We start from the raw sequence: 27,918 nt of genomic DNA, 5'->3' as shown, positions 1-27,918 counted from the left end.
GCTTCACTCTGAGAACTTCAGATTTAGAGACTTATCTCTTCTTACAACCATGTCTGACTATGAGACATTTGGGAAAATCCTAGAGTCTTATGGACCTAATGAAAATGAAGATTATTATTATGATGAGGGCCTGGTGGAGGTAATTGACCACTGGGACAGCGCTCCCTTGACAAAGCACTTACCTCGGCTCTCCAGCCCATTTCTAAATGCCTTGAAGAACTTTCGGGACGTCCTAGTGCCCCTCCCCTTTACCTCCTTGGGACAACTTATTATACGCCTCAGAATGTGGCCAAATGGAATCAGTCACAGGGGCAGCCCTGTGACTGATTCCACTTGGCCACATTCTGGAGGAAAGGGGAGGGGCAGGAGGACATTCTTCCTGAGGTCCTTACTGGGCGGACTCAGTGTGCTATTTGTCAGTTTGGCAATGCTAACTGTGCTATATCTTTTGAATGCCATAAATCAGTACTGTTACGGATTGCTCTCCAATTAGTCGAACTAGTTACAGCTGAGCCAGGCCCCTTGGCTGAGGTGCAATTGTTTGGGGACTGCTTGGTCAAAGACACTGGGAAATTTGAAAATCCTTTCGCTTTTGTTTGACAAGGCCCGATCCTCCTTGAAGAAGGTTTTCAACCCACGTTTTGGACATGCAGGCAGTGGCAGAGGGCGTTCGGACGGCCATTAAAACCAGCAAGGTCCTGAAAGAGGCTTCTTCCTTTGAGACAGATACTATGGGCAGGATCCCTCCAAAGCAGGCTTCTACCCCTCAAGGTCTGGGGTTACCAAGGGAGTGACAACCGAGGCACCAACAGGGGTACTCACTCCTCCAACAATTCGCCCACAGTTAAATCCTTCTGTCCTTTCGACTCTTCCACTGGGTGGCAGATTGTGCCACTTTGGTCTCAACTGGGGCCAAGATTTTGACAGATTGTTGGGTGTTGGACAGGGTTCAGGGTTACCTTATAGAGCCTGCTCAAAGATCAGTTCAAATGTCCCTCCCTCAAACTCTTCGTTTTTGCCAACAAGACGTATCATTTATAGACTTCAATATTCTGGACCTATTTGGGACTTTTCTACCAGGGATTGTCAGAAGAACTGCGATTTAATATAATTATTATTCGGTTTTGGGCGGCTAAGTTTTGCCGGAGCAAAGATATTTATATAAGCCTTGGAGAAGGAGCGCTGGAAATCTTCCAGGATCAGGTTAATATCTGAGTGCATTGTTCAGGTTTGGGTAGGAAAGTGTGACATGAAAGAGGGAAGCGATACCTCCCTCCATGTCCTCATCATTCCGGGGACTGCTTTCTAGCGGACAATCGGTTCTCCAGTGTGAAGTTGGAAATTTATGGAGAAATGGTCCGTACGGTAGTGTGTGGCTCTTTCCGCTCCCCTTATTGTTTAATAGCTATCTCTCACTTTTGGTCAGCAGCCTTCTTCCTCCTGTCTGTTTTCTTGTTGCAGTTTTCACACTTTGGGACACAGCACAGGGTTTTTTTTTGTCCCCATGCATATCGTATAGCACTGTAATATCAAAACTCTCACTCTCTGAGACGTAGCCTTTTTCCATTAACACCATTGCATGTCCAGTGGCATTGCTGTTGGGTGTGTGGGCCATGATATCCTTGTTCTTTACCGGTCGGGTTGTCCTACTTTTCAGAGCGTTGACGCAGAACTCTCCATTAGGAGTCCATTCATCTGCCTTCTCTCAATTGTCTAGTCATTTTACTTCATAATTGTACAATAGATTTTTTTCCAAAAATTGTGGGTCTCACCAGTATCCACCTTCACTAATCAGCAACTACAACATTCCAAGTACTGTGTTCATAGTTCTAGCTATGCAAAAACAACAGTTGATGGACAGAATGCAGAACAATGTCATACATTCACCCCAGTACAGAGATCTGGGCCTAAATTCATCATTTTTTTGCTCACCATGCCGTTCCAGTTTGAACCCAGCCATATGCAAATCAGTCTTGACCCTGTGCCTCATGGGAACAGTCCAGCCCGAACTGCCAAGCCAGGTCCTCCCTGGATTGGAAACAAGCATCCTAGGACCGGTTTCGGGGTTTCGCCCCTCTTCAGCCAGGATAGCTTGATTCCATTGACACGGAGAGCAAGGGACCCACGTCTGGGCATACCCTTCCCACTCGGGGTGAAAAATGCAAAAACAACAGTTGATGGACAGAATGCAGAACAATGTCATACATTCACCTCAGTACAGAGATCTGGGCCTAAATCCATCGTTGTTTTGCTCATCATGCCATTCCAGTTTGAACCCAGCCATATGCAAATCAGTCTTGACCCTGTGCCTCATGGGAACAGTCCAGCCCGAACTGCCAAGCCAGGTCCTCCCTGGACTGGAAACAAGCACCCTAGGACCAGTTTTGGGGTTTCACCCCTCTTCAGCCAGGATAGCTTGATTCCAGTGGCATGGAGAGCAAGGGACCCAGGTCTGGGCATACCCTTCCCACTCGGGATTGGGGGTGAGTGCTTTCAATGTTCAATACTCCGTCCATCATCCCCTTTGGTTTTGCTTTGTTCGCCCTAAGTTGGCAGGGTATGCCCAGACGTGGGTCCCTTGCTCACTTTGCCACTGGATTCAAGCTAGCCTGGCTGATGACGGCTGATTAACCAGAAACCAGTCCCAGGATGCTTGTTTCCGGTCCAGGGAAAACATGGCTTGGCAGTTCGTGCTGGACTGTCCCATGAGGCACAGGGTTAGACTGATTTGCATATGGCCATGTCTGAACTGGGGTGGCGGAGTGAGCTAAAGAATGGTGATGGATTAAACCCAGATCAGTTGTAAGGGGGTTAGTGCTTGCAATGTTCAACACTCCGTCCATCATCCCTTTTGGTTTTGCTTTGTTCGCCCTAAGTTGGCAGGGTATGCCCAGACGTGGGTCCCTTGCTCACTTTGCCACTGGATTCAAGCTAGCCTGGCTGATGACGGCTGAGTAACCAGAAACTGGTCCCAGGATGCTTGTTTCCGGTCCAGGGAAAACATGGCTTGGCAGTTCGGGCTGGACTGTTTCATGAGGCACAGGGTCAGACTGATTTGCATATGGCCATATCTGCACTGGGGTGGCGGAGTGAGCTAAAGAATGATGATGGATTAAACCCAGATCAGTTGACTGGGGGTGAGTGCTTGCAATGTTCAACACTCCGTCCATCATCCCCTTTGGTTTTGCTTTGTTCGCCCTAAGTTGGCAGGGTATGCCCAGACGTGGGTCCCTTGCTCACTTTGCCACTGGATTCAAGCTAGCCTGGCTGATGATGGCTGATTAACCAGAAACCGGTCCCAGGATGCTTGTTTCCGGCCCAGGGAAAACATGGCTTGGCAGTTCGGACTGGATTGTCCCATCAGGCACAGGGTCAGACTGATTTGCATATGGCCATGTCTGAACTGGGGTGGCGGAGTGAGCTAAAGAATGATGATGGATTAAACCCAGATCAGTTGATTTGGGTGAGTGCTTACAATGTTCAACACTCCGTCCATCATCCCCTTTGGTTTTGCATAGTTCTAGCTATCCCATCCTAAAATCCCAAACTGACTTTTCCATTACTCTACATCAAGCCACCCTCTCCACTGTGACTGGCTTTGTATTCTGTGAGAGGCCATCATATCTATCAGTTACACATTTTCTAAGGTGTACAGCTTATTTATAATCTACTCCTAAACATTCCTACTCTCAAGTAGTATTATTCCAAATATATAATGTTAGTAAATTAGCTAGGATGCCCAGTATGCTCTTCCTGCATCCTAGTCTACCCCCTCTTAATGTTTTGCCTCATGACTCACCATGAATTTACTCTACATCACAATAAATGTTCTTTGCTCTTACATGCTGTGGTCTATGCTTTATTTATGATTGTCACTGTCCTTCACTTTTATTCCTGCTGTTCTGTTGCTTTGAGCCCCTTCTTGCAGACATGCTACAGACTTTGTTTACTCTGTCCTTACACAGTTGTTTGTTATGATGGCTGATATGCCTTCCCTATTGTCTCTTGCTTTGCATCTGCAAGTTACTTTTTCTCCTTGATTATTCTCATGTCTTCTTTAGCTGGTACTTCAAGTTCTTCTCTTCAGCTCTGGCAGCCCAGTTCGTGTTTGGTGAATGGTTTCTTCTTTGCAGAAAGCTCCTTATGTCAGCAAATTGCTTTTAAGTATTCAGAAATATACCCTTGGCTTTGAAGTTTATTTCTGAATAACCAAAAAAGAATGCTGGAAAGGTCACAATGATTAGGCTACCAACTTGCACTCCTTTTTGATGAAAGTGCTTTCCCCATGTGGTGGAGAACACTTGTCAGAAGTCAACTACAAGAGTGCTGGTCATTTCTAAATGTGGTGGGCAGTCTGCCACAGGATGGATGAAGACAGCCTTGGTAGGCTTACCGCCGGGCCCTAAACGAGACCCTACATATCCTCGTTAATAATGAGTGGGTAAAGAAACTGCAATTTCTTTGTCTACCCTACGTAGATTTGTTTCAGGAATTTGGTCTATGTTTTGAGTGTTTCTGATACCCAAATATCTTATCTCATTTTTCAAAATTGGGAGGTGGACATTCATATTCCATGCCATACATTCTGTCTTAGACTGATTAATCTGATACCCTGAAATTTGACCGAACTGTGAGGCTATGTTGTAGATTATAGGGATAGATGCTGCCGCATCTGACGTATAGATCATCATATCGTCAGCATAAAGTGATACTTTCTTTTCCTAGTTTCTAAACCTAAAGGGGATTATACAAGATTGCTTCCTGATCCTTTCCGCAAATGGTTCTATATAAAGGTTGAATAATAGCGGTGACAGAGGACACCCCTGCCTTGTCCCTCTTCTAATGGTTACAGCCGGCGACAGGTTACCATTAACCAAGATTCTGGCAATGGGATTTTGATAAATTGACATAATTGTGCTACAAATTTTTTTGCCCAGGTTACAGGTGTCTAGAACCTTGGCTAAATACCCCCAGTTAACCCGATCAAATGCCTTTGTGGCATCTAGGGTAACAATAGCCGAAGGCAATTTGTGCAGTGTCGCTAAGTCTATGGCCCCCACCAGATTATAGGTCAGATCCTGTATGCTCCTACCTTTAACCAAGCCTTTTTGATCACTATGTAATAGATCTCCTATGACCCTATTGGGCGTTTCTCCCTCTGACTCTCATAGGTAGAGTTAACTTAGTGAAAATGATGCTGCTACCTAAACTCATTTTTCTATTCCAGAATATTCCCTTAGCGTTTAATCAGGAGGCTCTAAGGAAAACACAGGCTAAAATGAATTCTTTTATATGGGCTTGTAAGGGCATAAGAATTTCCTGGAAAAAATTACGAAGGAAGAAAAACAAAGGGGGATTATGTGCACCAGATTTAATCTTTTATGCATGGGTGATTTTAACACGGGCGGGGAAGATGCTCTTGAGCCAGCCAGACGACACAGACATAGGTAGAATGTTTAAAGTTTTGCTAAGTGAGCTAAAAGGAGCTGATCAAGCTTTTTTGTTCAAGTTTGGAGACCCGCGTTTCTGCAAAAAGGTTTGTCTTAAGATTCTAAGAGATATGGCGTCCATCTGGTATAAGGTCAGAAAGGCTGCGAAAATCAGTTACTACAGTGCTCTGCCCCGATATGGGACTCCCCAGGATCACTGGAGTGGACTAAAGACGTATTGGCAACTCCTCTGAAAGAGGCGGGGTTTGATCAATGGGAAACACTTATTCCGGAGGGCTCCCTAATCTCTTGGGATGAGTTGAACAGTATGCTGGATTGCAGAATTTCAAAATTTAAATACTTACAAATAAAGAGCTGGAGCCAGGCAATCGGCATTGCGGTAGGCACCTCAAATGATTTGGAGTCAGCACTGCTTACGAATTCTCAAAATAAGAAGGAAACAGCGATTCTCGATTGGTTATTGATCGATATTACAGACGAAGATTTCACCTTACCATTTCAGCTCTGGGGAGACTTCTCGTTGGAACACAGTCCAACTGATATTTGGCAAGTATCCTTTGATTTACTACATTCTATTGTGTCACCTGCCAATTTAAAGAGGAACCATCTCTTCTCTCTTCACAGAGTATACTGGTCTCCCCTCAGGCTGTCTTAATTTTCCAAGGGTCCCATTCCCAGCTGCCCTAAATGTCAGCAGGAAAAAGCAGATGACATTCATATGTTCTTGGGGTGCCCGATGTTGCACACTTTCTGGGGAGCGGTTATGGAAGGTATGAAGGTAATGCTAAACTGCGATTGCCAGGTGAGCATTTTTTTTTGTATTTTTTGGAATTTTTCTAAACTATGACTCGCTACCCTGGGACACAAGCAAATTGTCTTTCTACTTGGTTCTCTTGGCGCGTAGAGAAATCTGCAAATCTTGGCTCAAGAAAACATCTCCGACCTTTCTAGACTGGGTAAATGCCATCAAATATACAATAAAATTAGATAGAGCAATCTGGAAAAGGAAGAAAGATTTCTGGTTGCCATGTATGGGTTGGCTTGATGGGCTGTGAATCTAGAGATCCATATGTCCTATGATTTTGCCTTTGCACAGTTGCAGTACCTCTTAGATCAGTTTCAAGGGTCACCCAGTTAGAAAAACTGAACTGACTATTTAGGAGAGGTTTAGTGCAAAGTGCATCCATTAAGACTAGATCAACACTTGCTTTCTGTTGGCGCTATATATCGTAGGGGTGGCCGCAGAGAGAGGAAAGCTGATCTTGGCTATATATAATGGCGTATGAGGACTAAAAAAAAAAAAAAAAAAAAAATAATGAGTGGGTAAAAGTGTTAACTGTCCTGAGCTGATGAGTGTAAAAAGAAAGACCAATGGTAATGCTTTAGAAATACTTTAGTTAAGTTTCTGCTGCCTTAAAATGTAAACAAATGTAGGCACTTAAGCAGGGCAACTTTATAAATGAAAGCCTTACACATACATTGATTTGCTACAATATATGGACACACTGCTGCAATAACTCTGCTCTCACCAACTTCTTGCAGAATTCAGTTTAATAAATCCTGCATAAAATACAAGATAATTAGCACTATTACTACTCTCTCTCTCTACCAACAATGAGGCAGACTCCCATGGTTCCACCATTGTTGACTACACACTCCCTTTCTGATGCGAGTTGATTCTTAATAACAGTTGTTGAAGATATTGCCAAATGTTTTATAATGCAGAAGTAGAAACCATATTCCTTTTGGTACAAGTAAGCATGTGTCATGATTTAAACCAGAAAAGATTTACATAGACTAAAACCTAAATATTGAGAGTTTATCATCAAAAGTACAAGCTTTCTAGATGAAACAAGTTTCACTCCTACATAGATTTTCCATTTAAAGAGATACTAATATGGGCATTTTTCATAAACACTGAATATTGTTGTGTCGTCTTGAAAGCGTGCTAAAATGACAATGGAGTTAATAAAACATGAGTGGTGTGGAAGGCACACTCTTTAGAGTTTAATATTTTACTCATTTTTGGGATTCACAAAAAATCCTCAGATGCACACTATGAAATTAATGGAAATTGCAAATGTCGAGGGACAACCGTTCCATTAGCCATAATCATCCAAATTACCAATATATCGACAAGCAGCAGATTTAGGGAACAGGCAAATGTGCATTTTCACCAACTGTTCACATCTTTTCACACAGAGAAATTCTTTCTCCTCAATGCCTGAAAACGTTGTGGTATTTGGAAAATAATCAAACTGTATACTCCAAGACTCCTTTTTTTAGCTACATTTATAAGATCACTTGGGGCAGTACTTATTTTGTAAAAAAACATTGGTGCCAGGGCTCTAGTCAGGAGGCCATTGCAGCATGCACCACATATTGCTCCTGTCATGCTGCCAGCGATAATAGCAACACAACTACTAACCATCACACTCCTACAAATGTGACTATTTCAGGCCCCCAAACTTACAGGAATAACTTGGGCGGCAGGTAATAGTCATTTTTAATGTATATTGAATGAATAATGACCTGTTGTTGTGGTCATCTCCGAATTAGCCAGACAGCGCCACCTTGTGGCAGCTGTCACAAGTGCCTGTGTTGAAAATTAGGTGCTGAAGCCCAGCACAGGACACCACCTGCTGAAATTAAGCACTGGCTTGGAGTGCAAGAAAGCATGTGGAATATTTATGAATACCCACAAAGTTACATAACTTTATCAGTTTTCTCAAATGACAATAAAGACCATGCCCACTACACTTGCCGTAGCAACCTCTCTTAACCCATTCCTTTCAAGAACTTACCAGTATTGAAAAGCTGGCCTCTTGGTTTGCATTTCCTTAGTCCCTTTGTGACAGTAAATATCGACAAATCTCCATTCCAAAAATCTAAATTTTTCATTTATGATGACAGATCATGTGGTGGATGCGCAAGGAAAATTTCGACGAACTAAAAGTTTTGCCATTTATTTTAAATAGAATAATTAGAAAGTGAAGGGTGCAATTATGTTACTTACCAATGGTAGTGATAACAGTGATGGCGAAATAGAAGGATCCGGCAAATTTCCATTGCTTTCCTGCACGATGAGGCTCGGATCTTATGACAACCCTCTCAATATCTTGGTAATCTTCATCAGAGAATTCGTATTTCCTCTTGAGATCCGCTTGCTGTTGCTCCAGAACCCACTTCCTGGAGGCCTCTGACTCGGACTCCAGGGCGTCAAAGACTGCGGCACCGACCAACAGGTAGGAGAACATGCAAAGGATGAGGGAAACCGTCCTTATGTTTTGCTTCTTCATAATTTGGAGGGAGAGCATTCAACTCAGGAAAAAGCTTGAGGAGACAATGGCGAATGGTGAGCGGGCAAGGTTCGCAAAACTGACATACGCGGATCTGAAAAAAAATCATCTCAGTTTAGGTCATTGTGGAAATTAATTAATTCATGTAGTAAAAATCCCTTCACTATTGGTTAAATAATTCAGCATATGAGAGCAAACAAGCATATGTGATTGTCAAAGTTGAGTTACATTTTAAAGTAAAATGCAGTAGTACAGGGCAATTCTTCAGTAGTTCGATTGTACAAACTTTAGTCAATTTTGCAGTGAGCGCCAGCAATGAGTGAATGATCAAACCAGAAATACTGGCAAGAACAAATAATACATTTTGTACAAGATGTAGTTGAAAATATTTGTATCATGACTGATGCAAAAATGTCTGACACCAGTGACAAATGGCCAGTTTGGTGCAATCTCTATAATGTATAAAATTCAGTCCCGATAATTTGGAATATTAAAGTTGCAGCTAACTAAAAAATGACCCTCCTCTGACACCGGCCCAAACGATACTTACTTTTTACCAGTGTGGGAAACTATGTTTATATTTGTAAAGAAACTGTGTGCTAGTTGCTGAACGTAAAGAAAAAAAACTGAAAAAAAAAATCACCTAAGAGTCTTACCAAAACAGGTGTTGCAGAGACTATAATGAGAGCTACAGAAAACTAAACAAGTAACAAAGACATGAAAGCACATGGGCCAGGGAGTTACAGCTGGGCCGATGAGGGGCCAGCGACAGACCCCTTCCGGAGGGTTGAACCCGTAGCAGGCAGCAGTTGAGCTGGGCACTGATTGGTCAACTTTGTTTGAAGCGACCAATCGGCTTGGGGACACTGATTGCGCCACAGGTTTATAAGGGCATGGGGTCCCTTGAAGAGAACTTGTGCCCTGGCTGTTGGCCCACCCACCCGTACCTTTATTGCGGGCAGTTAGCGAATGGGCTCAGGCGGGGCGCAGTGGAAGGGACAGCACAAAGGGACAGCCGAGGGAGGATGATACCTAAAGATAGGAGCCGCTCAAACGCATGCTCTTGGGATGACTTTTGACAGGGGCGCAGGCTAGGGGTCAGCAAGGAGCGGACACGGCACTTGCAGCCTGAGTCATGCACGAGGGCCGCCCACAACACTTGGTAGCAAGGTGTAGCCTGGAGGCAGCAGGAGGTGCTAGACCCCTGCTGATGAGGGGCATTCGCTCAGGGCAGTGTCACAGGGTGCTTCTTATGGACTAAGGACTGGACTTGAGCTACAGACAATTTGGGAAATAATGACATTATGCTTGGCTACGCTTGAGCTGCGTGTTTTGATGATTCCATTATGTGAATAAAGAGAAGCTGCAGCAGTTTTGCACCACCAAAGGCTCATTTCCTCTATACTGCAAGGGAAGATGGGGTGCATGTGTCAGCCAGGGAGGTCGAGGGCACTCGCCCGTCTGGGAGGGGTTAGATTTGAAGACATGGGAACAATGTTGCCAAATTATTCACGAATGCAGATCCCACAGTGAACAAGCGCATGTTTGCAAACTTATTCGGAGGCACCCAGCTTTGGAAGTAAGGATGACTTCTGAGGCACTCAACAATCCATGTCTTCTGTCTCAAGTGGTTGTGGAAGGGGCGTCGTTTCTCCCTCCCCTGCTTAAATATAGCCTGCCCTGTAAGTCTTTCAATAACTCCTTAAAATGACGAACAACGGAACGACTGAAACCATCTATGCCGCAGTTTCGGAATAAAATCTTCATATTTTGCTGATGAAGCGTTCGAGGCGCGAACGCTCTCCAGAGAGGGATCTCGCAAGAAATATATCGCGCGGGGAAAGAGCAGGAAATGGCCGGGCTCACCTCCAGCTGGAGCGGGTACCAGCACTTGCTTCCCCTCCGCCGTAACTTGCCGGTTGGAAGTGATTGCAGCGGGCTGCCTCAGCACTTTCAGCCACAGAGCCCTGGTTAACCCTTAGCTCGGGCAGACACTGCCTTGGAGATGTTCCATAGCAACCGAGCGGACGAGTGGTGCTGAGGAAAGCAGCAGCAGGACGTTAAAGACACACACGGCATCATTAATAATGGTCCAGGCTAGATTCTGGACATGCCGTTTTCCGAGGCGCCTGAAATACTGCAGTGATGCCCCTTCGCCTTCCTTGAACAACACCTTAAAGTGCATTTCCACTTAGCGTCACCGCAAATTAGTGTCAGCGAGCCTTTGATTTAAAGAGCACACCCTGTACCGAGGGTAGCTGGAGCCAGCTGGGAAACACATTACTTATTTAGAAAGGTCTGTTCATGAAGCCATTAGATCAAAGAAGTGAGTCTGGAATCATTGTTTTATCAACACAATTCCATTTTCCGCTCATAGGCCCTTCATGAATTATTGAACTCATCGCTGAGATGATGCTGAGATGATGCCGGCCACTTAAAAGGACTGCAGTTCACAAAAAGGCTATTTGGCAGACACTAATGTAATTTGTGTCACAGTTGAAAGACAGATGACAGGGAGGCGATGCATTAGTACACAGATCGGAAAAGGGACACAAATAGAGTGTCAGAGCCCTCTTCCCTTTCCAATAGGTTCCAATCTACTTCATGCCGAACCCAGAAGGGATTTAGTGAATATAGCTCCAAAGATATCAAAGTAACTGTTAAAAACCGTCATTAATTTGTAAAAGAAAAGATAAAAGTTAATGGGGGGGGCAAAGTTTTTCTTAAGAGCCTGACGTGTTGCTACCAAATGCCAGGGACACAGAATAAAAAGATTTCCTAGTCTTAGTTCCACCTCCACCGTCTTAGTTTAACACATGTACTTGAAGTCTCATTAGTTAACTCTTGCAGGTTCTTTCTTTAGCCCCAATTTCTCCCTTTCTCAATTTTCTTCTTTTATTGCTCTTGCACTGGGTCAAAGTCTAATTATAAAAACTAAGTTCTGTACCCAAAAGTCAGTGATGTGCCCACAACCGGCACAAATTAAGCATGGTTGTAGTAGAAGTAAAGATATAACGTATATATGGATTTTGTGAAAGATATTGGTAGTTTGATACGAATTAGTTGGTTGAAAATCTAGTGCATCTGCACATGCATAGACAAAGCGGTCAACCCCAAGAAAAATCTGTGGTTCTTCTTCATCAACGCTGAACTTGTTTTCTCCTTGGAAATGTTTCTGGAATGTGGACAATGAGGTCCTGCTTTAGACTTTGAGCGTGTCTCTATGCTCTAAACACTGTCCACGGGTCAATTACCGCTGTTTGGGAGACGCCCTGCTTCTGCCGCGCTCAAAATTAGGACCATAGTCTTTCCACCAGAACTATGGCACTGGATTTATCTTCTTCTACAGTTGTAGTCGTTTTCTCAACCCTACAATCATTATTTGGGTTTCTCCTTATTGCTGCAAGGCAAATGGTTAAGTGGCACGTTACAAAAACTCAAAATAAATAAATGACATCTTGAAGGGGATCCCATGTAAATATGCAAAATCAAGTCTGCACTGTCAAACTTAGAAATAGTATAAGAGAAATCGACTTAAAAATAATAAATTAAAAAAACAAACACAGAAAGCATATTTGGTACTCTCCTTCAACAAAAGCCATTAATTGAGAAACCAGGAAAACACAAAATAAGTGGTCTACATCCATGCTTAAATCACTGAAAACTGTTCTTCTCAAAATGTGGAAAGCTCTATACTAGCCATGGAAGGAGTCAGAAAACATTATAAACCAACAAGTTACCCAAACAGCTAGCTTGTAAAAAAGCAATATTGAAAATATCCTAGGAACTGAACATTTTTACTTACACCCCACACCCAATTCAGTGTCAACTACGTTAGAGTAATTTTTGCAATTACATACTGTGTTGAGTTGGATATATTAACCAAATCCGCGACTATATTGACAAACGGATAATTAAAAGGAAACTAGCCCCATATGCTATCTATTTGCACAGCTCTTAGTTTGTGCAGTTGGCTGCAGGCTTTGGGCATCGGCACTCATTTTTTAAGGGTTGGACTTATTTTTCATTGTTCACACCTCATCCAACATAATCCCAGATTCAGCTTTATATACTCTTCTGCAATCAGGTACACCTATATGCTTCCATCCTATACTAGAACCAGCTTTAGAGGTATATGTCTAGCCCCACAGATCATATGAATTCTCACAAATGTCCTATACCATCATGTGTTCAGGGAATGGGTAACATGACCATGTACTAAAATTATGTGTAATCATCCACATCCTAGGAAAAGTTCCACATGTTCACATTCAGTCTCAAACCTCAAGTAGGTCCTTAAATGCTAACACAGCAAACTATATGTCTCTCAACTACAACCTCATGCCTGTAAATGAGGACTATTTACAGTCCATATGACTGGCAGTGCCACTTCTGCACAAAGACACTCCGAAGCACACAGACACATGCACACGCACCAGACATGCAAACATGTACCCACTAATGCAGGGGCATAAACAACTAAGACATTCATAGGCAGACACAGACAAGTGCAAACATAGAGATGCACACTGTGAAACACACATACATGCATGGTATTGAATTGTGTTGCATGGCACCATGCATCCCTGACCAAGCCCTGAAGTGTGTTTTTTGTTTGGGTTGCATGGAACGCCTTAAGTTATAAACCAGGGGCGAGAGCACACTGGGATGAACAGGAACTTTTGCCTCAAATTTGATCCAGTAAAAAAAATGCCACAGCAGACACCCCCTTACCCAATTACTTTGGGACATATATGCTCAGAAATAACCATGCACATGCAGACAAACCGTCTTATATATGAACTACTAAAACACACACACACATACACAGACAAGTCTGCAGTTCATACACAATAGTCATGCTTGCCCAGGGCAACATCTCCTGTGACAGCCTCTCTCATTTTACCCTAGAGTATCCATCCCCAGTACGATGGACACCAAGGGTTCTTGTTATGGTTGTGTGTTGCTCCACCTGCAGCTTGTGGTATATTGAAATGTTAGTGTCTGCATGCACTGTACAAGAGATACACTTAAATGGTGATGGATAGAGAGAATGTGATGGTGCTTTGAATCTTGTGTGTGTTCGAGTTACAGTTATTTAAACATGTTGGAGAATGGGTTCCTGTATGATAAAACCTATGCTTGATATGCTTGCCTCAGCCCTTACTGCTCTGTCAGCTCAGTTAAATATTTATGTTTCACAGAATAGTGTGCCATGAATAATTCTTATGAAGCCATCCACCACTAACTTCACCATTTTGTTGATGACCCTCTAAATAACCAGATGAAAACCGCAAGAGTATTTTGGAGAAGTAGAGAGGCTGTCCCTAGCTTGAAATTAACCGAACTGAGATGGAGGGTCCCATGATGTGAACTGTTGTGTGGGGGGCACCTGCCATCACAACTGTTGTAAGGTGACATCACTAACCACTGCTAGCTAAGAAGATGCCAGTGAGAGATGAGGGCTGACATATTATTTTCACCGCTTGGCTTTGCACTCCCACTGCCTTTGATACTTTTGAAGTGTTTGACTTTTCTGCCTTCTAGCAAGAGCCTTGCACTGGCCGATGAACTTAAACTCTGGGATAGGTGCTGTATGAAAGTGGAATATTATGTGGTTTGAGGGTAAGACCTTACCATGGAATACTATCACAATACCCAAAAGATGGTCCTTGGATTCGCACTAATAAATCCTTAGCTCAGTCTTGGTAGAGTGGCAAAGACCAGTCAGGCTATACAAGAGGAACATGTGTTAAGCATTTCAGAGTACCAAAATGGATGATAAATAATTGACAGGACTCAAGAGAAATCCAACACCAATTTATAAAAATAGAGTGTATTGTTATCTTAATTTAGACGGCAAAATGAATTGAATAGCATACATATAACCAGAGTTATAGATTTTTGAAACAATATTAAACCAGTGCAAAATAATACATGAAAAATATAACATTATAGTCAAAGGAAAAAACACTAGTGACAATCGGTCACTTGCAGGTCGAGTTACGTGGAACCCTTACAGGGTTATGCTCATTCGGGCCCCTGGACCAGTCCATGACAGTCAGATCAATTTTATCTAGCCCGTATTGTTGTCCTGGCTGTCCATGGTGCTGAACTGGAGATGCTTACATGGTGATACAAGAAACAGAAGGTAAAAATGCAACAGACAGGGCCGGACTGGCCGTAGCTGCGCCGCACGGGTGGGGGCCGGTTTTGGGCCCCTGGGGGCCGTTTTTGTTATAGGGCCGTGTCTGCAGCATAGCTGCAAAATCGGCCCTGTAACAAAATCGGCCGAAAACCGGCCCTGGCAAAGAGGTCGGCGGCACCACTAACCACCCCCCCCCCCCTGCGAGGGGGGGAGGGGGCGGCCGAGCACTTTGTCAGGGCCGGTTTTGGTTCCCAGTCCGGCCCTGGCAACAGATACACAGCTGCTGACATTGAGCAAAGGCTGCACGGTGTTCGCTGTAGATGCAGCATCGAGTGTGGGGGTTAGTTGCTAGATTGGGGACCAACAAGCATTGGCAGCAGTAAGCACAGCAAAAAGGAACTGGAACTTCAAAGTGAGGTAGCAGCCTGAAACTTCATGGCAACTGAGACTACAACTCCAATGCACTGGACCACTTGGATTTAGGTGATCCCACAGAGGGCCCGGTGGCCAGCGATTCTGCTGATCCAGCAAGTGTTTTTACCTGCAGTTTGCAAGAGACTAGTGCCACTAGTCCAGGGGAGTCTGAGGGTGCTTCTGTCTTCCACAGGGGTACCTCTCTCAGGACGTTCTGAGTTTTAGCCAAGGACGCAGTGCATTCACCCAGTTCCAACTCTGTTGCTACAGGGACAAAATATCCTTCTTTTGCTTTGGTGCTGTGGGCAAAGTCCTGTTGTTGGCGACACAGGTCTCCTTTTGGTCCTTCTTTGATGTAAGTAGTTCAGATCTGAGCTTATGGTGCCAGGAGAGTCCCTTAAATCCTAGATTTAGGGGAGTTATGGGTGGTAGAGGTGTGGGAGCTAGTACCAATAAGGAGCTAGTCCCTGCAGCCATTTCACCTCTGAGGTGACCACATTCGGGAGTGTAGGTCACCTTTTCTACCCAGAACCCTCTATTCTGCCATTCTTAATGATGGTAGAATTCAAACTGTGGTGTACAGAGCAGGCTACTCACCCTGGAGGTGGCGCTAGCACAGTGGCAGCTCGCATAGGACGTGCTGCGGGGCGGTGGGGTGGGGAGGGGCAGGGTGGGGGGTTAGTAAACTCAGACATAAGATGGAACGGAGGAACGCAATTATTTCATTCCTCCGTTCCGTCGTATGCCCGAGTTTACTACACCCACCCTGTCCCTCCCCTGCCCACCGCCCGCAGCATGCCCTATGCGAGCCGCCACTGGGCTAGCATTCTAGGGGAGTAAACCTCTCTGCATAGCTAATTACCTGCCTGCCCGGGTGCAAATGTGCCTGGGTCAGGGATGGGCTGTTTCCTCCAATGGATGCATATCAGAGGCGGCGCAGCCCTTGAATCTCACTGCCTTGATGTGCCAATTCCATCGCCTGCGTGGAGGAGGGAGGCGTGACCATCTTCCTGCCGAAGCCTTTGTTCCTGACTTATCGGAGTGATCATATTGTCTGGCAGGAGGTCAGAATCCTGTCTTGGCAGCAGCAGGTGTGGGAAAGCATGGGCTGGCCAACCAGAGTACAGAGAAGCTGGGACAACCAGGTGGGAAACCTCTAAGATCGCCATCTCGGTGCATGTCACGTCACCCAGGGCATGAGATTCATGTCAGGGGTAGGAAAGCACGTTGTTTGTTACCAAACATGACATATTTTAGTTGTACCATAATGGAGCTCCCAACCTCGAGAATGTCTGGGTGCTAGCCCATGTTATTCTATTGACCGCTAACACTTATTGTCGTTTCCAAGGAAGAACACCACTATAGGTGTGGTGTTCACGTTGTAGAATGTTATGGGTCATCTGGGGTTCCAGGTTCTACTCTGGACGGGCAGTTGGTTTTCCTAGGCACTGCCTGGAAGTGGTTGTCCAAGCTGTTCTCTCTCCGTGTGAATAAATACGCGTGTAACCACTATTCGGTTTCCCTCTGGTTACTTCATATTGGCGACGAGCGGGATTCAAGGAGAGGACAGCGTTCACTTATGGAATATCTTTAAAGGTATCGATTTTTTTTTCTGACTCCTGTGTGGCTAAGTGCGTGAATGCACCGGCGGCTGTTTCTAATGTTGTGCTGTGATCGCACCTGCGGCTGTGACTGCGTCTGAGCATCTCGCCCACTGTATGACCCAAGGATTAACTGTGAAGCAAAGTGCCCTAAGTAGCGTGTAACTGGTTACTGGCTGGAGCGGCGAATAACTAGCGCGCCGGTGAATAACTAGCGTTTGTATTTGTACGCGCTTTAAACAAATGCTGGTGAAAGGGCCTCGTAACTAATTAAAAAACAAAGGGGAATATTTTTGGCCACATTCCTACATTCAATCCACGAGAACGACGACAAAGGAATTTGAAAAGTAAACAAGAATCTTACCCGTTTCAGAACCTCGCGCTCTCTCACGCTCGCAAAGAGGGACGCTAGGAGAATGATCACGATTGCATTGCTGAGCATGCTGGGAGCGTGATGACATCACACGTTCGGCGGCCATCTTGAGTGTGGAACTTAACCACTGGTGTGATTATTTCATCGGTTTAAAGTTATTTCATCGTATTTTCAGGAAGGGAAAAAGCGAGCACTTTTTCGGTGATTCGCACACCGTTCATGCAAAGGAAATTGTTCTTTTTACATGGTGTTTCTATGCTACTTCATTTTTTATTGCTACATTTGTCAATACTGGATATTTAAATAGCAATTATAGATATACAGTTGAATAATTCTAATATAGGAATTTTAGATATATTATATAACTTTTGCTATATTCTCATATTCAATATGTCTAACATTTCAGCACCTCCACATTTTTTACCCTCAGCGGGTGAGCCTAAAATGGAATGGGATTTGTGGTACCCTATGTTTATAGCTTATGTAGAAGTCTTAGAAGAGGATGGTTGTAGTCCCAAGAGAAAATTAGATCTTTTGAGACACTGTTTAGGTGGCCAAGGTATTAAGGAATTTGATAACCTGCCTCCCCTAGAGAGTACAGAAGGTGTAAATGTTTTTGAAGTTGCTATTAAGAAAATGACCATCAGGTTTGGGAAGAAAACTAATGTAGTAATGGAAAGGTTCAAATTTTATTCTCGTGCTCAAAAAGAAGATGAGTCCATTGAAAGTTACGTATCTGCCTTACGTTCTTTAGCAGGCTCATGTGCATTTGATACCATTAATTATGAGCAAGTATTAAGGGATCAAATAATGATGAAGACAAAAAGCAAGAAGATACAAGAACGTTTGTGGTTAGGCACGGAATCGTCATTAAGTGCCGTAGTTAATATTGCCAAAGGCATTGAACAGTCAGAAAAGTTTGTTAAAGAGATCAGAGGCCAACCTCAAGTTTGTGATACAAAAGTACAAGACCCTGTAGTTGAAGTATCCCTTGTTAAAAATCAATTCACAACGAAAAGACCGCAGTTTGCCAATAGAAAGGAGTTTAGTTTTAAAGACAACAAATTCAACAATAGTGGTTACTTCAATAGGGACATATAGGCATACACTTATATGTTCTCACCTTTCATATACTACATGCTGCCTCCTGGGCTAAGGAGGCCTACCTTAGCGTGCCTCACATATTTTAAAGGTGCTGTATTTGACTGTGCCACACATGTTGGGTGCACAGTCATGTTTGAGCAGTTTGCACTGCTCTTGCATGTTGTAATGACAGGCATGCTGTCAGTAGTTCACTTGGGTCACCCAGGGTGGCTCAAAACCGTGCTGCAGCCGTAAGGATCCCTTTACCATCTATGTCCTGACTATCCTGGTATATACTAGGGACTCATAAGGAGTTATAGTCCTTGCAAATCTGAGATTACCAAGTTTGACATAACAGTACTAGGAGAGAGCACAGGCACTGGAGTCTGAGCAGCAGACTTCAGTGTACTATCAGAGTCATAACCATCCGCATTTGAAGCAAAAAGTGGAGTGACCATGCAAAAAAGGGCACTTTCCTACAGGTTCTATGTGCCTTCTTAGCATTTTCTGCAAGATTTAGGACTGGCCTTCTGATTCTGGTGTAGACCACTGCAAATTGAGAAAGAATGGGGTAGAGGCACTTAGACTATGCCCCTTTGTTGTATTTTAAGTGGCCCACATCTTAGGGAATATAACATCTTTTCCTGTTATCATGTTCAAGGGTAGGCATAATCTGCTGCACTCAATGAGTGATGTAATACATTCACTACTGGTGCATTGCCACATATGTGGAGCGTGGGTCTGGTTGTGGCCCAATATTTGCTACATTGAGGAGGGACATGCACCAATTAATTTTTCTTGGATTGTGCAGTTGGGTGTCCATTTGAGAATGAAGCCAATGAAGTGTGAAACGAACCTTACAGTCTTCATAAGTATGTCATAAACGCAGTGGCTGATGGAGTGTGGAGCCTGACAGGACCCTGGGTGTGTTTGTGCTGTCCTGGCACAGAAGATGATAATAGATCACATACATAATTAGTAAAAAACATAAGTGATGGGGTCCTTGTTGTGAGAAGTGGCCTGGTACATGCTGTCCACTAATTATAGTGGGCATCTTGCACCAGTCCAATGACCCTTATTGATGATTAGGTTAAAGACAACCTTTATTGAAAGCTATCCTAGTGGTAGCTATGGAGAGCAGCCTTCAGGCTAAGTCTCGAAGGAATGTAAAGCAGCTTGGTTTACCAGATTATAACCTCCTGAATGACCAAATGAAAGGAGAACCACACAAGATATATATAAAATATATGTATTCATTACTAAACACTCTCTACTAACCTCATTATGAGATTAGAGCACAAGGTACACAATATTAAAGCACTAGAACGACAATAAACAGCACAATATACAGCGGGCTCCAGGAGGAGACCGAACCATATACTAAGAAAGTGGTATAACAACCACGACTTGACTAGACACAGTGCCTAGAGCACGTAGAATCACTTGGACCCCAAAGAACCACCCAAGGTAGTGACACAGGGGACCCACGGGGGACGCGTGCAGTGTGAGAACACAGCCGCAAGCTCCGTACAACTCTATGGGAAAGTCACGGTTGGAATTTTAAAGTTTAAGGGCACTTAGGAGAGGACTTCTAGCAAACCCTTTGGAACATAGAAGGTTCTAAGGCCAGCACCCTTGAGAGTACCGAGGTACCCATGCTACCTATCCCAGGAGAGCCGGGTGCATAGGGGTCAAGTGGTGTCGGAATCGCTTGTTGATTTCAATGGCGTGATGCGAAGAAGTGCTGCTGCCGGGAAGATGAGAAGTGTCTGGTGTGATCCAATCCTGAATCAGAGCTGAGAAGAACCTGAAAGCAGAGGGGACAGAGTTTGGGTCACTTCAGGGTGACCAGGGGCTCGGTAGACGAATGCCCACCAATGTAGGGTGTTTCAGGTGAGAAGAGGTGAAGCTTGACTCTGCAGCCACGGGAACCAGGAGACGGCGATGACCAAAGCCGCAGGTGAGCTGTCCCATGAAGGATGTTGAGTGCCGGGGGTCAGTGTCTGGATTGGAGACCAAACAAGCCTTGGCAACTGCAACCCACGCGGTCAGAGAAAAGATGCTTCGGTGAGAACCAGCAAGGTCCTGGGGACTCCCCAAGTGATGGAAAGTCAGGGCATGTCTGGAGCAACCAGGAAAGCCCACCGAAAGTTAAAGTTCCCTTCTCAGGAACCCACAGGTTGACGGACCAGGGATCGCGAAGGGACCTCGAGAGGAATCACAAAACACCAGCCCACGGAACACTTGTGGAGTGTAGGCCGGTAGTTTTCGGTTGAATCACTGCTCGGGCTCTGGACTACAAGTAGCCCAAAGCACAGCCTCAGGGATTGCCGAAAAGCATATGCTGCTGCAAATGTACATGGTGCCCAGTGGTTTGGGTTGCGCGGTCCCCACGAGGGTCAACCTCAGAGACCACGGGAACCCACCTCCTGTGTTGCAAAAATCTTCAGAGTCCTTCAGGAGCTGCGTAGATGCAAACCGGTCAGATGCGTTTCAGATGCCTGCCTTGCAGGGAAGTAACTCCTTTACTCCAAGGGAGAATCTTTGGTCATCCAACGTAGTGTAGATAGTTGAAGTACTTGGTTCCTGTAGAAGAGTTTCGTCTAGGTAAATCTAAAGTCCTGTAGCCAGGGGTTCCTATTTTATACCCAAGGAAAGGGTGGGGCAAAATCTGGGGACCCACCTATGGGAGGGTCAGGACGGAGGGGTGGCTACACCCATGTCCTTTGTCCAGTTTTGCTCCAGAGCAGGAGCATATGGCTCCTGCAACCGGTTTGAGCTGGACTATGCAAAGGGACACCAAATGTGGCCCTAGTGCAGACATCAAAACACTCTTGGAGTGCACCCACCCAGCCCCAATACACTAAAGCCTGTCTGGGAGGTGGTCACACCTCACTGTGACAGGAAACCTATTGTCCAGCCATCCCCTGCCAGAGTTTCGTCCAGCAGCAGGAGGGCAGACTTGTGTCTGTGGCTGGCAGCATCCATCCTGTGATGCCAGGGTCAAGAAAACTGGTACCGGGTGTACCGGTGTTGTCATATTTCTCCCTCTAATAGGGTGGAATCATACGTCCCACACCAGTTACTGGTGTGGTGGTATGATTCCAAGGTGTTTGACACCAAACACGACATGTTTCCATGCATCCGTTGTAAAGTTAGCATTTACCGCGAGGTTATAATGCACTTAAGAGTATATGGTAGGCGGCATCACAAACAACCCCGGAATAGAGGTTCCGAAGGCTGCAGAGGGGCTCTGCTTAGGCGCACCCTCACACATAAAACCCAGCACCCTGCCTTCAGGATTGATAACGCCTGCCATAGGGGTGACTGATAGGTTTATATGTGCAGTGATATGGATAGATATAGTGAACCTATATCTAAGTAAGGGGTGCATGCACCACCTTAAACAGGCTGCTGTTTAGCAGAGCTGTTGTGTCATTTTGAATGGTCTCCCAGGGGTAGCATAATACATGCTGCAGCCCCTGGGAGGCCTCTGGGGTACCTATGTCCTAGGTACAGAGTATACCATATGCTAGGGACTTATAAGGGTACCCCAGATTTGGAGTGTACCTTAAGTACATGCAATCAATTTAGAGGAGAAAGCAGCTAGGCTGTGGTCCTGGATAGCAGGATCCCAGCCAGACTAAAACAGTGAAACATCAGCAAAAGTGGGGGTAACTATAAACAGCAGATCCTACTCACCTACACTCCTATAACTGTGGCACTAAAGACTATTCCAGGCCCACATAGGTATATGAGTGGCTCGGGCAGGTATTATTCATTTTTAATGTATACTGAATTAATAAACAACTGTTGTTGCATTCATCTCTAAATCAAACAAACAATGCCACAACAAGGCAGACTGTCATAAGTTCCGGTGTTGGCAATTAAGTGCTGAGCAAAAGAAACTACCAACTCAAATTAAGCAGTGGTGTTTGGGTTCATGTAGGCACAAAAGTAGCGGTAATTGAAAGACTTTGTCAGTGATTCATGCATCACTGTGGTGCAAGAGTAGTAAAAGCAGTGAAAGAAAGACTGTAATTTGCTTGGAGTCATGACTTTTGTAGTTCACTCTCAGGTAATGAGCACCAAGAGCTTAGAGAGAATGTAGGGCCAATGTACAAAGTTGGTGGTTGCAAACTGTGTGAATAGCAAAACCAGAAGGTTTACAACCTCAAAAGAGCTTTTTCTATCTACCAAATCCCTTTTATGACTTGGAAAAAATAGTTTCCGATCCATAAAAGGGCCTTTAGACCCTTTCTGAACAGGAGAGTTTGTGAAAAGGGGCACCCGCCTCTTATTTGTGATTTAGAATGAGATGTATCATTGGTGTGTGATTCCAATTGAGATCACAAACAATTTCCAGGTACCGACCCTCAATTTTGGGTGGTAGTTTCTCATGGATGACATCCCCTTTGGGAACCATGTGGCAATCTCTTGGGTAGCAGACAGCGGTCCATAACCAAATGCCTGCTCTGACTGATGCCTTCACAATAAACTTTTTTAAAGCAGCACCTGTTCATTTAATTGAAAATTCCTGCTTTAAAAGAAAAATGTTGCCCATTTGGGAAAGCAAATGCAAGGAATAAAGTCTGCTGATACCTGTGTCATAGATTGTGACCTGACTAAATTAGACAGATTGTCTGTAACCCCCGATGTGAATGATCAATTTGGAATGCCAAAAAGTAGTACATAGGTTGCATTAAATTGCATTCCTATTCATAAGCAGCCGGTTTGAGATTTGCACATCCCTTCTTATCATACAGGACTGATACATTGGGCCCAGAGTGTCCAATCTTAGGGTCCTATTTGCAAAATCATGTTGGAGTACATCAATTAGTGTTCCTGTAGCACCCTTTAATCTACTTCTATATGTCTTGTGAATTGCCCACAAAAATTTAGAGTGGAAATTAGATGGCAATATTCAGGGAACATTCACATACTATTAGCAGGGCCACTGCAATTATGTAATTCTGACTGTTAGAAATTGGGCTGTTGGTTGACTGGGGTATGAGACCCAGGCAAGCAGCAACCACTATCCTAGTCAGGGTAATAAGCAGGCAATCCTAAATCAACCTGTGCTCTTCCTCTGGTAACTTGGTACAGAGCAGTCAGGCTTAACTTTACAGTCACTGTGCAAAATATTTGTGCAACACTTAAACAGTAAAAATGTGAAAATACCACACAAAAATATTCCACGCCAGGTTAGAAAAATAGAGCTTAATGTAATAAATACAAGAATTAAATGACAAACATCCAAATTAGTAGAACTGAGGATATTGAATTTCAAAGTTTTTAAGTAAAATAGCACCAAGAAGCAAAAAGGGCTATTGGGGACATCTAGCTGCGGGACATAGTAATAAGTTCAGGCTGGCCATGATGGAGCACGGGCCAGCTACAGGGACCCAGTTAGGCCAACTGAAGAAAGTTCCTTAATCTTGGTTGTGGAGCACTGAGTGGATTCATGGCGAAGATGCGCCACGCAGCAGAGGCAATGCATCGGTTACGTAGCAAGGTCCTGATGCATCAACATTGAGGATCCTGTTGATGGGGCTAGTGATTCGAAGTCCCCTGTCAAAGATGCGAGGGGCAGTCGAGGTGATGCGTTGGATCCGATCCGATGTGGGATGTGGAGAGCTTGCGCTGGGTAAAGTGTTGCGCAGCAACGGTTACGAAGGATATGCATTGATCCCAGATGCAGGAGGCTGTGGGGATGCTACTCTTATGCGACAGGTCCAATCCACAAAACTGCGGTGTTGTGTCGGTTGTGCTCTGGGATGCACCGCTCAGCTGAAGAGATGCACCAGTTCTGTTGGGGGATGCGTCACTCAGCAGAGAAGATACGCCTGCTCCGCTGGCAAGCACCTGAGGCCCACTTCTGAAAGTCCAGCACTGGGGTGGCACCACTTGGGGGGTAGATTCTAAGGTGCAGGGATTGGAAGTCTCTTATGTCCCTGAGACTTCAGATCAGGAGGCCAGCCAGCTAGCCCTTGGAGTCACTCTGGGTTGTGGGCCAAGTGATGTAAGCCCAATTCTTCTCACCCAGGCAGTAGGGCAGCTGTCCAGCAGGCCAGCAGGCCAGCTCAGAAAATCAGGAGTCTAACAAAGCAGCAGTCCAGCAAAGTGGCAGTCCTTCAGCAGCACAGCACTCCATATTCTTGGCAGAGTATCCACAAGTCCAGAAGGATACTGAGGTGGTTGTGTCTGAGGTCGAATACTTATACCCAGTGGTGCCTTCGAAGTGGGGGAGACTTCAAAGACATGCCTTTAAAATTCACAGAGGTCCTCCCTTCCTGCCCTGGCTCCAGACCCACCACAGGGGGGTATGCAGACCTTTCTGTGGGGACAGGACACAGCCTATTCAGGTGTAAGTAAGGCTGGGTCCAGCTCCTCCCTCCCATCCTGTCAGGATGTCCCATCAAGTCACACCTAAGTATCCATTGTGTTTGACTGTCTAGGGGGAATACAGAAAGCCCATCTGTCACCCACCCCAGACGTGTGATCAGAGACAGGCAGCAGGCACCAAATGGCTAAAGTAAGAAAATGCCCACACTTATAAAAATGTAAGGTAATTCCATAGGAGGGATAGGCCTTGCAGTAGTGAAAAACAACTTTGGGTTGATTTTACTACCAGGTTATGTAAAACTCAAAAGTACATGTCCTGCTTAAAAATATTTTGTACCGCTTTGTTCGCCATAAGTTGGCAGGGTATGCTCAGACGTGAGTCCCTTGCTCACTTTGCCACTGGATTCAAGCAAGCCTGGCTGAAGAAGGCTGAAATGCCAGAAACCGGTCCTAGGAAGCTTGTTTCCGGTCCAGGGAAGACATGGCTTGGCAGTTCGGGCTGGACTGTTCCCATGAGGCACAGGGTCAGACTGATTTGCATATGGCCATGTCTGAATTGGGGTGGCAGAGTGGGCTAAAGAACGGTGATGGATCAAACCCAGATCTGTTGACTGGGTGTGAGTGTTTGATTGGTTCTGATGCTCCATCCATCACCACCCCCCTTTGTACCGTAAAAATATATTGCACCCTGCCCTCTGGGTTGTCTAGGGCTTACCTTAGGGGAGACAAATGTATAAAAAGGGAAGGTTTGGTCCTGGCAAATAGTTTATTTTGCCAGGCCGACATAGCAATGTAAACTGCGCACACACATTCCGCAATAACAGGCCTGAGCCATGTTTAGAGGGCTACGTAAGTGGGTGGCAGTATAAGTGCTGCAGGCCCACTAGTAGCATTTAATTTACAGGCACTGGGCAGATGTATTGCACTTTGTTAGGGACTTATAAGTTAATTAAATATGCCAATTGGGGATGAACCAATATTACCATGTTTAGGGGAGAGAGCACAAGCACTTCAGCATTCGTTAGCAATGGTAAAGTGCACAGAGTCCTAATACCAGCAAAAACTAGGTAACAAAAAGTGGAGGAGGAAAACAGAAAGTTGGCAGGAAGACCACCCTAAGGCTGTCAGGTCTAACACTGACTCTTTGGCATTTTTCCATATAATTATTGATTTGCTGCATTTGCATGATCCATGATCTGCTGCATAATGTGCAATTTTAACAAAAAAATAGTTTCTTGCTCAAACAGATCAAATGTTACGGAAAATGCAACAACACGTTCCTACTAATGAGATTAAATCTTTGCTCAGAGTTTACGTGTAAAAATGAAAAAACAAAGAAGTAATTCTATAACAAAATGTGCTGCATTATGCTGCATAATTTGCCTTTTCTTGTCGCATAATTTAGTCAACCTTGAAGCATAATTTGTTCCTCCCCAGCTGAACAGTAATCTGCTCTCCTTGCACTTAGCTATTTGGGCATTTTGGGGTTGATTCACAAAAGCGTGAAAGAGTATGTTAAACTGTACTTCTTTATTACTACTTCCTGTGCTCAAAACATGGGTTTTGTAAATCAGCCCCATAGTATCGCAGTGGCAGTCTGTGGCTCCTGATGGACCCTCCTGAGACTTGTGGGCCCTTTAAACACATTTATATGTTTCATGTGAACATTGAGGTTGTTTGTCGTTACAACGCATTCCGTTGCAACGCATGCCTTTACCACGCATGCGTTACAACGGAATTCTATTTCCACGCACAACCTTTACCACGAATATTCCTTTACCACGCATACTTGCATGGTAATGGAATACTCCTGGTAACGGTTATACCCCTCCCCTGTACCCTTACGTGACACCCCAATCCTTATTATTATTACCCCTGCCCGTTACCCTCAATCTATATATATCTATATATTTTTAATACTTTTATTCCCCTTACCTCTTCACGGCTTCTCCTCGATCTTCCTTGCTGACGTCCTATGTCGTAAAGAGGAAGCGTCATTCCGTTTCCTCTAAAACGACGCTGATTGTCACCACTTCCTGACGTTTTCACATGTTCTTTTTTTGGGGGGGGGGGGGGGGGGGAGACCCCCGACCCTTTTTTTTCGCACGCATTTTTTTTTATTTTGGGGGAGACCCCCCAAGCCCCCTTTTTCTATTTTTACCCTTTAACACACGTCTTCGCCGACATCAAAAACGGACTCAACCGGACGAAGATGAACACGTTCCAGTGCAGCTTGCATGGTAAAGATGATCGTGGAAGACATACGCGTGGTAAAGACGTTTACATGGTAAGTGTACCGTTGTAAACATAACACGTAGAAAGGCCTTCGTGGTTAAGGATGTTTCCCAACATTGGCTGCTTTCAGGTCGATCCTTAAACTAAATTTCACTCTGCAATGTAATTGGTCCCTAAAGAAATCTATTTTATGTGCATATAGATTACTGGCGCCACATACCGCATTTCTGCCATCTTTGTCGACTTTGTAATTAAATTATCCTTGAGCTCGAGAGACGTTTGGTGATGCATAACATTAAGTTTCTGTCTGAATTATTTTATGTTAATGCACCGCCGTGTGGGAGAGTGTGTCGCAGTGCTTGACAGAGTGTTACATTTATAGTTAATCGCTACTGATTATGCTGCCTCACATTCTGTGAGGGAAGTGCTAATTTTGAGTGCAAGACTGACAAATGTATTAGGCTGTGTGAGTGTGCTTGTCCACAACTGAAGTGCAAATGTTCTGGAGTGCTTGCAAATCGTCCTATTGTGTATGGTGTGGGTGCGATGATTGGTTCTGAAATGCAACATGTGTAGTAAGTTCCATGTTGGGGGACCTCATTTGAGTTTATTAGGGGGAAAGACAGCACGTATCTTTCTGCTTTCTCGAAGAAGGGGCCGTGTCTGATTTCTTGCTTGTAGGGGAAGGAAAGTACCCGGTTTGCTTGTTTGCAGGGGTGAGTGCCTGTTCGTTGGGTTGTGTGCATACATTTTCATGTTATATGGTTTTGAATTGCTGGGTTCAATTGTTTTGTGTGTAGGGAAATATTCATTCCGCTTGCGGGGTTTGGTTTATAGAACATTGTTTTTGTATTAGTTGCTTTGTAATTTGTTAGGTGTACGTGTGTGGGTGCTTAGGCGTGTGTGTGAGTTCCAGGGCGCAGGTTGTATGCCGGTCAGCATTGCAATTGCAAATGAGAAGGTGCAATAA

General features: G+C 44.6%; 1 protein-coding gene across 3 annotated transcripts in view; it reads right to left on the bottom strand.

Moving 5' to 3' along the window:
- LOC146812348 (potassium channel subfamily K member 9-like) overlaps positions 1 to 27,918 on the bottom strand; it is a 228,336-nt gene that overhangs the window by 128,721 nt on the left and 71,697 nt on the right. Inside the window, exons 1-2 of one of the 3 annotated variants that reach the window (XM_085619339.1) lie at positions 10,616 to 10,757; positions 8,467 to 8,843 (exon numbers count right to left, since the gene is read on the bottom strand). In XM_085619339.1, coding sequence (XP_085475465.1) covers positions 8,467 to 8,767 — 301 coding nt within the window. In that variant the 5' untranslated portion in view covers positions 8,768 to 8,843; positions 10,616 to 10,757. Of the gene's footprint in view, positions 1 to 8,466; positions 8,844 to 9,405; positions 9,464 to 10,615; positions 10,758 to 27,918 lie in introns of those variants that run through there. The other 2 variants (XM_085619340.1, XM_085619341.1) reach the window with 2 other exon arrangements.

This window comes from Triturus cristatus, chromosome 7 (assembly GCF_964204655.1).
Source record: "Triturus cristatus chromosome 7, aTriCri1.1, whole genome shotgun sequence".
Taxonomy (NCBI): domain Eukaryota; kingdom Metazoa; phylum Chordata; class Amphibia; order Caudata; family Salamandridae; genus Triturus; species Triturus cristatus.
Note: the sequence above shows the minus strand (reverse complement) of the source record. Positions and strands in the feature narration are given on the sequence as shown.